The sequence below is a fragment of the Beta vulgaris genome, chromosome 6, assembly GCF_026745355.1.
Source record: "Beta vulgaris subsp. vulgaris cultivar EL10 chromosome 6, EL10.2, whole genome shotgun sequence".
In the NCBI taxonomy this organism is placed as follows: domain Eukaryota; kingdom Viridiplantae; phylum Streptophyta; class Magnoliopsida; order Caryophyllales; family Amaranthaceae; genus Beta; species Beta vulgaris.
The window spans coordinates 47,994,359-48,005,925 of record NC_079207.1 but is presented as its reverse complement, the minus strand read 5'-3'; the positions used below and the strand labels follow the sequence as shown (position 1 = coordinate 48,005,925).

General features: G+C 36.1%; 1 protein-coding gene across 1 annotated transcript; it reads left to right on the top strand.

Moving 5' to 3' along the window:
* The first annotated feature begins 4,866 nt into the window (after window positions 1–4,866).
* Window positions 4,867–7,747, top strand: LOC104896708 (probable receptor-like protein kinase At1g11050). Its single transcript, XM_010683477.4, has one exon. The coding sequence runs from the start codon at window positions 5,342–5,344 to the stop codon at window positions 7,250–7,252; it is 1,911 nt and encodes a 636-aa protein (XP_010681779.2). The 5' UTR covers window positions 4,867–5,341; the 3' UTR covers window positions 7,253–7,747.
* The last annotated feature ends 3,820 nt before the right edge of the window (window positions 7,748–11,567 follow it).

Genomic DNA, 11,567 nt, shown 5'->3' with positions numbered 1-11,567 from the left:
TTATAATTTTTGTTCTATTGGATAGTTCTCGAACTATGCTCTGAAATAAGATCTATTTACAATATAGCTCTACAACTTATGAAATAGAGAGCACCATGTAGGATTGCCATGTCATTAATTTTTATTTTATATGTTTTGAAAATAAGAGTTCTACATAGATTAAAATACACATAAAAAGTTCTAGATATGCTAAAATTAGAGTTTGATTTTGCATGAACAATCTAAATTATTATATTATATAAATTTTGTATACCTTTTGCTACATAATTTGGAATATTATAATTTTTGTTTCATTGGATAGTGCTCAAAATATGTTTCGAAATAAGATCCATTTACAATATACTCCCTCAGTTTCTTAAAGATCTTCCTTGTTACTGTACCTACAGATACCAAGGAGTAGAGATGGCCAACAGTGCGGGCCAATCCAGCCCATCCAGCCCAGCTCACCTCGTGGGCCGTGTGGCCCGGGCCAGTAAAAATCCTGGTCCAGCCCAACTCGAACCGTGAAATCGGTGGGTAGGTCGTGGGCCAGGTTTCTTGAGCCCAACCCACTAAAGCCCACTAATAAAACCGCCCATCCCGGACCATGAAAACGGTCCAACCCAACCCATGAACTAGACCAGCCCAATCCAAGTACATATTGAACCAAATTGTGTATATTTTAATCAAATTGTGTATATTTTAATCAAATTGCATATATTATAATCAAATTTAAAAATAATGAAATTATTCATTAATATTAATATTTGTATATATTTTTAATTCATTTAAAGGATTTTATGTAACAATAATGTATAATTTCAATGATTAAATAATTTTGAAAAAAAAAATTCTCATGCCGGCCCGTCAGCCCGGTCCAGCCCACCAGACCCATGAATCGTGAAAACCGGTAACAGACCGGTGTGGGTCAAGATTTTTCAACCCGCGGACCAGCACGCCCAACCCATGAATTTCACGGTCCGGTCATGGGCCGTGAAATCTCAGCCCAGCCCACTATGGCCCACAGTCCCGCCCGCCCAGCCTGCACCAGTGGCCATCACTACCAAGGAGGATCCATTTGTGTAGGGTGTGGGGTGGGTAAAGTAGGAGACATAAAGGGGTTAAGATAAATAAACAAATAAAAAGGGGTTAAAGTTGGAGAGAGAAAGGGAGTAAAATTGAATTAATGATGTAATAGTGGATCATATAATAGGGACATGAGAAGGTAAAAATGGAAAAAAAATTCCAAATAAGGAATAAAGTAAAAGAGGAAAGATCTTTTAGAAACGCACTTAAACGGAAAGAGGGAAGATCTTAGGTTACGGAGGGAGTAGTTCTACAACTTATGAAATAGAGAGCGCTAAGTAGGATTGTCATGTCATTAATTTTTATTTAAATATTTTAAAAAATAGATCCCTACATATATTTAAATACATAAAAGGAGTTTTGGATAACAAGAAATTAGAGTTTCGTTTTAAATAAACAACCTAAATTATTATATTATATAAATTGAATATAATTTTTGCTACCTAATTCAAAAAATTATAATTTTTCACCATTTTATAGTGTTTGAAATATATACTTCAAAATAAGACTCATTTACAATATAGTTTTACAACTCATAAAAATATATTTAACTAGATGAATGGTAAGACATTATTTAGTCTTTCTTTTAGATAAATATAATAATAGTTATAACTATAGTGTACTGTATGCGACTATAGCATTTTATCGTAGGTTCAACTTACAGGATTAAACATATTATCTTTCAAAACATCAGACTTACGAGTTTGGATCCTCTAGAGTTTTAATAAAATTCTATAAGGTAGAGTTGTATATGAACCATACATTTTAATATCAAGAGCGTGTATTGGTGAAAGGGGGGAAATAAGGGGGTGGATTTTGATGTGAAAAAATAGAGTGGGTTTTGAAAAGATAATATATGAGCTATTGCTTTTTTTTTTTTATTCAATGGCTGATATTGCTCAAATTCTACATTGTAGAGTTCTTTAGAACTCTAGAGGATCCAAACATCAGCCTTACTCACCTGAACCAAAACAATAATATTCCGACTAAAATTATTAAGGAACTTTTGTTGTTACAACAAAAATTAAAATTTATAGCGATGTGATGAAAAAATTAAAGTGTGATTTTACAAGAACAACCTTAGAATATTATAGAGAGCTCCACCTAACATGACATGCGTCATTCTTTTGAATTTTTATTTTTTGCAAAAATAGTGTTTAACATAGATATAAATACATATAAGGTGCTTTTAATAAGTGAAGATTACACTCTGATTTTGAATAAACAACCTAAATCATTCAACTATGTAAATTGAATATAGCTTTTTCTACATAATTCGCAATATTACATTTTTTACCATCTAGAGTGTTTGAAATATGTTTCGAAATAAGTTTCATATACAATATAATTTTACAAATTATGAAAATATATTTATTTGGATCAATAATAATGTATTATTTATTATTTATTTTAAATACATATATAATTAACAATAAATATAGCATATTATATGTAACAATAGCAATTATGCCTTTCAAAATTATATTTTTAAAAATTGAGTTATATAAAGATTAAATATACAAACATATAGTTTTGAACCTATAGCTTACCATGATGACATTACATGAAGAATCAAATGAAAGTTTTTCAATGACATTACAAAGGTATTATGCAATTGACTAATTATTTTATTCCTAGAATATTTGCTGTACAAATATATAATTATTTATGTTTTTTTCATAAATCTATATGTCAGATCTTATTATTTTCTCAATTCTTTTCGTCATGCGTCTATTAAATTTTTACCCTCTACTTTCTTAAAGTATCATTCGGGTATTGTTCATGTTAAAAATATGTTAGCTTTTGTTAGTTATATGAATTATTGTGACGATACTATTTAATAATAGACTTAGATACAATATTCAACTGAACATTAAAAATATAAAATTTATATATCACAATAACAAATTTAGAAATTAAAGTACTCCGTATAACGACAAATAATTTTTCTGTTTTTTTCTACCGCAACAATGAGTTTAGGCATGGTTTGTAAGAAAATAAAAAATGGTAGTTTAGCGTAGAGGGTTAAACTAGAGTTGGGATAAGTAAATCTTTAATAAAATAAACACAACTTTATGATACAATTTGAGTAATTAATTATGGTTTTATTAACATAAAGTAAATGCGATGTTGTCAATTATAGTTGTTTTTCTTTACCAAAAGTGAAATGATTCGAATGCTTTGTTTGGTAGAAAGGATTTGGATGGAAAAGAAAGAAAAGGTAAAAATAAACTTTCTCATGTTTGGTAAAAGAAAATAAGAGGGGTTTGATTGGAAAGGAGAGGAAGTGGAAGAAAAAAGAATACTTCTAAATCCTTGATTTCCTTCCCTCCCAAAATCGGAGGAATTTGACAAGAAAGAAAGCTAACAAGTTTTTACCCATGTTTTTTTTTATTTGCTTCCTTTCCTTTCCTTTAATAATGGCAACTAAACATGTGATTGCTCTCAAATCGACCAATTATACCAAACATTGGAAATTACATGTATCTTTTTTTTCTCTTCTTTTCCTTTCTCTTCTTTTACGAAAAAATACCAAACAAAGATAAAACTACTCAAAGTGATAATTGTTTCAATAAAAAAATGTAGAAATTATATAACAATTGTGTTGAAAAATTTCATTTCACAGCAACAAAAAATCAACAATGCTAGCAAAAAATTTCAAAAATCTATCTCTATTACATAAGGGAAGGGGGGACCTATGGTGTCCTCTTTTGAACTGACTATTTTGCCCCCCTTCCCTTACTAAATTACAAAAAGAATATCAATACCAAAATGGGGTTCAAACAAAGCCACCGAAAATTCAATTTCAACCTCACTACAAATCACTTATATCAAGAAACTTTACATATCACTCAAAGAATTGAGAAAATCACATTGAAAAAATCACGCAAATCACTCACATGATCAGAAACTTTACAAAAAACTTAAAATTAAGTTACAAACTAAAACTAATATAGTAGAACGTCAATACATACAAAACATTCACAAAACTCACTTACAAATCATTGTTCTCAAAAACCATTCACAATTACATACTCACAAAAATTACATGCTCACACATTCGTTCCGACGATTTTCGAACTTTCAAACAGATACATAATTCTTTTAATCTTCAAAGTTATTTCACATTAGTCAATTGTTATGTAGTTGAAAAGATAGATAATAGCAATTAATTGAGAAGGGCTTTTATATAATTTGATTCATTTTCATATAAAATCAGAAAGCAAGATGTGTATGAAATTTGATTCATTTTCATATAAACTAACAAGTTTAGTTCTTTTTTTTATTAAAATTTCAATATAAAATTTTTGCCCAAAACTTTTGCAAAATATCCATGTTTAGTTAAAGGGGTGAAAACAAAATTTTTATAAGTGATTTGTGAACTAGAATTTTGTTTTCACATATTATACTTTTGCAAAAACAATTATACTTCTGACTCTTATGCCGAACAAAATCGAGTTTCTATTTCGAAAAAAATTCATATATTAAAAGGCGTGCGTAAACCAGGAACGGTGCCACTAGACCAAGTTCATGTACTAAAGTTTTAACCACTAGATCAAGTTGTATTTAGTGATATCATATTAAAGTACAATATTAATAAATGAAAATTTTCTTATCCGGGGTATAACCCGGGCCTAATAACTAGTAAAATAAACAATAACAGCTTCAAAACTAGTATTCATCTATCACGAGTGACGACGCCTCTCTTTTATCAAAGTTGCTGAAGTGCTTGCATCGAACGGCAATAAACTTAGCAATAGCTGCGCGTTTCTGTTACGCCAACAATATGCAGCTGGGTGTAATATCTGATATCTAAGACGTCAGCTCATCCCACCACCCCAACCAAAGTTTGGGAAAGTTTTTGACTGAATTTGGAAACAAGTTCACGACTCTTCAATCCTTATACTCCAACTGCCACTCTTGACTTTGCCTTTCGCTCCAACTCGGCAACTCCTCTCCATAAGTTAGCCCTTTTTTTTTTTGAAATTCGAAGGAGCAAGGTAAATTTTTTGAATTATTCGAATTTTCATGTTATCACAATTTGCAATTTGGTTCATGAAGATATTGTAATTTGAAGTATAAGCTTATAAAGAAAGAAAAGTACTCCTATAGATTCTGAATTTTTTTGTATCTTATATGATTCTTATTTTGCTCACTTATCTATATAAATAAAGGGATTCTAGCTGAATGTTTTTGAAGAGAAGTGAACTGGGTTTTGAAATTTATGATCTGAAATTGATAATAGCCAATTGGGTAGTTGGGAATAGCTGCAGAAATGAATTGGGTACTGGTAATTTTGTTTATAGTTAGTTTTTCATATTTCTACTCAACTTTGGGTGCATCAGAGTGTCCTATGGATCTAAATTATGTTCAAACACTCCCATGGGACACTTCACAGTGCCATGGAAAAACCCCAGTAGATGATCCAAGAACCAGTTGTTGCCAAACACTTTTGAGTTTGTTTGGCATAGGTCTTGCCCATAATCTGAAGGAAACTTCCCTCTTTGGAATTGAAGATGTTAATACTTCAATATCTTGTCTCTCTGAATTCCAAACCAAGCTTAATTCTCTGTCTCTTTTCCCAAATTTGACGTCAATATGTTTCAGCCCTTCACAGTTTGTAATTACTCCTGATGTTTGTGCTGGCATTGTTTCGACTCGAAACTGGATTGATAAACTTGGCACGAATACTTCTTTAGACCAAGCTTGTCGACCTGACCTGTCTGATCTAACTGCCTGTGACACCTGCTACACTGCTGGCACGAGAGTACAGGCACAGTTGATTTCCATTGATGGGAACACTTCACATGCCAGAGATTGCTTTTATTTCACCATACTTTATGCAGCTGGTATGGTCAATAATTTTGGCCCACAGAGTGTTGGAACAACTTCATGTATGTTTCAACTTTCATTAGTGTCATCAACTAGGTCAAACCATACGCGCCATTCAAAGCTGCATCTGGGTCTAATAGGTGTTGGTATAGTTGTGTTTGTAATAATATCTCTGCTTGGTTTTTGCTTCTGGTATTACAAGAAATTTCAGAAGAAAAAGGATAATGAAGTAGAATTGGATACAGAACAAGGAAGTAGGCCTAAAATGCGACCTAACACTGGTGCAATATGGTTTAAAATTGAAGACCTTGAGAGGGCAACTAACAAATTCTCGCCTAAGAATTTTATTGGTCGTGGTGGATTCGGAATGGTATACAAGGGAACATTATCCGATGGAACAGAAGTTGCAGTCAAAAAGATTACTGAACCCAACTTTGAAAGGGATTCTGATTTTCGAAACGAGGTTGAGATAATCAGCAACTTGAGGCATAGGAACTTGGTGCCCCTTAGAGGATGTTGCATGATAGATGAGGGTGAGAATGATGATGAGTATGGAGGAAAACAGAGATACCTTGTATATGAATACATGCTGAATGGAAATCTTGATGAACATCTTTTTCAAAATTCTGCAAACCGAAGTGGGGTACACAGCATACCATTAACATGGCCCCAAAGGAAATGCATAATATTGGATGTGGCAAGAGGGCTAGCTTATCTTCATTATGGAGTAAAACCTGCAATCTACCATCGGGACATCAAGGCCACCAACATTCTCTTAGATTCAGATATGAGAGCAAGGGTTGCTGATTTTGGATTGGCTAAACAAATCAAGGAAGGCCATTCTCATCTCACTACGAGAGTGGCAGGCACTCATGGTTATTTGGCCCCTGAATATGCACTTTATGGGCAGCTAACTGAGAAGAGTGATGTCTACAGTTTCGGGGTAGTTGTTTTGGAGATAATGTGCGGGAGAAGGGCCCTTGATCTGTCAGCTTTAGGGTCCTCCACCACTGTCTTAATAACAGATTGGGCGTGGTCTTTGGTTAAAGAAGGAAGACTGGAAGAGGTTGTGGATGCTTTCTTGCTTAAAGAGGGGGATAACTTGGAGCTGAACCCAAGGGGAATAATGGAACGGTTTGTTCGTGTCGGTATCCTGTGTGCCCATGTTATGGTTGCATTAAGGCCTACAATCTCAGATGCCCTCAAAATGTTGGAAGGTGACATTGAAGTTCCTCAGATCTCAGACCGGCCCATGCCTTTTGGGCATCCATCTTTCCATAGAGACGGTAACCCTTTCAGTATATCACCAGTTTTGAGTGGGCTGATTTTGAATTCTGGCGAGATGCTTAGGTAATTAAGGTTGAGTACGTGCTCCAATTACTCTTTGCTGCAGAGTCAACTACTGGAGGAAGCTATGTTGCCCATGCTAGTAATCTAGGTGCCGTTTACAGAAAAATAAAGATATGAGAACAACCGAAAGTATCTTGTGAAGACTTGGATACACATGTTTTGCTTCAGTAAAGAAAAGGAATGCTCACTGCTGTGGTCTGTGTCATAAAGTTAGCAGATAAAGCCTCCATGATTTTATGTATTACAGAGGAAGATGTAAAATCATTTTCTTGTGAAATTTCCGGTAGCGAATGAACCTTATCCTCATTGTTCTTTTGCTTTTAACACAGAATGAAAATTGAGTGTAAGGGAGTATTTATTCGCATTATTAGCTACCAGTTTCGTCAGATATCTGTCAAACACTGAGTGTTTGTTAGTGTACGAGACTTTTAACAGGTTAGGATGTAGCTTCTGTTGTTGTGCATCAATTTAGCATCATGTACATGCTGTTTTTTTCTCTCGTCATTTATACTATATACTAGTTAAAAAAAAACGATGCAAGAATGCACGGGATGCCAGTTATTAGATTTCATTTTTATTTTATTTTTTAAATATTATGAATGTGGCATATATATATAAAAAAAGAGTCGCATATAATTAAAAAGACACAATTCTCATATTATATGCAACAATTTAGACGACAAAACAATTATGAGTGATCATATGCACAAATTAAAAGAAAAACTAAGCTCATAAACAATTATGAATGCTCACTGCTGTTGTAGGCGCGCGGCCCCCCAAAATGTGTAATCTTTGAGTAGTGAAATGTTTGTTTAGCGCGTGTTTCAAACGGACGGTAAGTACACACGTTGTATTCAGTGCATTAGGCAAATCAATGAAGAACGACGTGTAAACACGGTTTATTTTCTCGTTAGTTGCATTTTGGAAAAAGTAAATAAATAAGTTAAGCAAGGCTTTGAGCATAATGTTCAAAAGGCTTAGGCAGTTTATTTTCTGCGATTTTGGGCTACCATTAAGGCAGGCTATGCATGCTGTAACGAAGCTAAGCAAAGTAGGATTCTAGTAGTTAACAGAACAGGCATGCTTGTTTCTTGCAAACAGAGTAATTCCAACAAAGCATAGGTAATCCAACTGAAGATAGGTAATCCAACTTGATAAGTTAAAGTAGTGAAGTTAGGATTACAAATTTACTGAATCGATACGAGTGCTCATAGAGATTGTTTGCACGCAAAAAAGGGCCCAAACTTAAAGCTAATTGGCTAACTAAATAAACACTTACAACTTGCCTTTTCAAACCCAAAAGCTAACTGGCTAACTAAATGGCAAGTAGTAGGGGTGTCGCATAGGAACAAAGAACTTGTTTTTAAACTAACTACACAAAAGGTTCATGTTCCTACAGAAGTCCGCTTAATTCAAAAGGGATATTAGCAGCAAATGCTTGATTAATTCCAGTGAATAGCCTTCGGAATCCAGGTTAGTATCTTGTTCCATGCAAGTGCGGTTGCTGGCCTGATCTGTACGAAGAATGCTTTAGCGCTCAGGCGGTGTGCAATGGGCTCGAAATTGAACGTTCCCTGCATTAGAACAAACAACCTAGTTTAGATGTGTTAAAAATGCTTAAATCTATGGGTGTAACTGTCATTTGTAGACTGAATTAAGGAATTGCAGGGGAATGACATGTAGTGGTATTATGTGTTCATTAAAATGTTGGCAAAACTAGATGACAAAGCAAAGTGGTCAAACTGAATTAATTTTGCATACACCACAAGTTCTCAACTTACAAAGCCAGGTGGATAGAAGGTCTTACAAGTGAATAAATGATTTTTGTAAAGTCCACACCTTCTTCAATAAGAGTGTAAGACATGGTTCCATGGAGCACATCAACCATGGGCAATAGAGTCTCAGAGAGAAAAAGTAAAAGAGAAATACATAGTGCCAATCATGTAGACTTTTGCATATGCTGCAACATGGCACAAAGCTGTGTGTGTTTTATCAATGGTAGTTAGGTGCAAAGTGGTGGTTAATTAGATGATATGGTGTGGATACTCACATTGGTAATTTGAGCATATATTTCAGCTGCTAACAATCTGAATAGGGCCTCACACTCTTGCGTAAAAGTTGTGAATCAGTCGCGTCAAACTTGAAAGTGATTTTGTATGAGACAGGGGGAAAGTGTGTGAGGAAGAACATTAGAGTAAAAAATGTAAAATAGTAAGTTTATGGAACATTACCTAGGAGAGGCAATGCATTTCTCCTTGTTGCAAAACATGCAAGTGTAGGAGACATCACAATCAGTTTCAGTTCGTTTACCACAATTACTACAACCAACGTATGGGACAATCTTAGATCGCTCGGGCTCAGGCACAATATCTTGATCCAATGCTTTTCTTATTGGAGTGTATTTCCATCTCGTGATAATATAGGAACAACGCATATTAACCAGTGTCTGTCAGATTGTTTTTCAAACAACACTGAGCAACCCTGAAATCAACATGTGTTTATCGTGGATGTGCTCTGCATTTGTATAAAACGACAATACAAATAGTTGCATGTATTACCTGTTTTTGCTTAATCGTTTCTGTATGGGTTTAACCCAAGTGTACTAGCGGACTCATGAAGAGTCCGCCAGCATAGTCAAGGACGCGAGCATGATAATATCATCTATAGCTCCACCAAGGCCAGTTCATCTTCGTGATCCGGCAGCATTGGCGGACGCCTCACAAGACAAAAGCAAGGGAATCTTCCCACCTGTCAAGTGCGTCACAACCCTACACATGTCGAAGGATTACACGCCCTGTAAGAGAAATAGTACTTCTATAAATACACTATTCTTCAGGTACATTCTCTCTGATACTAAAAATAGCTTACCTCTCTCTCTAGTTTCTCTCTCTAAATCCTAGTAGGACCAATACTAACTTGAGCGTTGGAGGGGGTTTCCTCGCAACCACCTCGAGGGTAGCTCACGTTTGCTTATTGTGCAGTTATTTACCAAAGACGTTACTCTTCACATTTTGGCGGACTCCACTGAGGCCGCTAACCGTTTCACAACCGAAACAACTTGGCGCTAGAAGGAGGGGGCTTCCTATCCTTTTAAGGTAACAGTAATGGGTGACGCAAACAACGATACCGGTCACGGTCCCCAAGAATTCGATGTTGGACAGATATCCTCGCAGCCAGTCATCACTGGAGCACTAGGAAATCCACAATTCAATTATCGGATGCCTGAAGAGCAGACCCCAAACAGTAATGTACCATTTAACTTCGCTCAACTAAGTCAATTCTCTCCTGAGCAGCTGCAAACTGTAACATCCTTTATACAGATCTTAACTGGTAATCCCTAGCAGAGTACTCCACCTACTCAGCAGACTGGCGGAACCCATAAGCGACCACTGGTCACGACCGATAGGAACGCTGACGGTACTCCGCTCCGGAAGATGCGGTCTGTGAACCAAGATGGACGAGAGATGGAGAAGAAGATTGATCAATCAGATTATGAGGAAGCAATATTGGAAACAAAAGAGTTGTATCATTCTGAAGAGGAGGCTCAGGGTTACTCCCGCTGTGAGTACAGCACCACTGGTGGTAGTAACTATTTGGCAAGGGGTCACCTTCTTATCAAGCCAAAACTCTCTCCTTTCACCTCAGAGATACTAAACCATCCAATGACGAGAATCAAGATGCCGACCTCTAAGTACGATGGCACCTCTGATCCTGATGACCATGTGGGGGCCTATGAAGGTCAAATGTTCTTATACACGCAGGTGAACGCCATCTGGTGTAAGGTCTTCCCGTCCACTATGACCGGGATAACTCAGACGTGGTTTAAGAGTCTTAAGCCAGGTAGCGTCTCTAGCTTTTCTTAGTTATCATCTACATTCAGCACACACTTTGTGAGCAATAGGCACCGCGAGCGTACTACCGGGGAACTGCTATCTGTCAAGCAAGGCAAAAATGAAAGCCTGAGAGACTATATCGGCCGTTTCAATGTCGAAGCGGTCTCAATACCAAGATTGCAGCAAGATGTGGCTGTATTGGCTTTGATGACATGGCTCAAGGAAGGGTCGCCTTTCTGGAACTACCTGGGCCGAAAATCTTACACATCCCTAGGGTCAGTCCTTGGCAAGGCAAACGACTATATCAGGGGTGAAGAATTTGATAGGGCCGTGAGCAATCGCGAGCCGGAGAAGAAAAAGGAGGACAAGCAGAGAAAGGATAAGGGCCGCGAGAATGATCGTGGCCGAGAAGAAAGAAGACAAGAATCGAATGTGGTCAAAAGAGGAAACGACTGCGAAAGAGAGAACGAAAGATATGATAGTGAT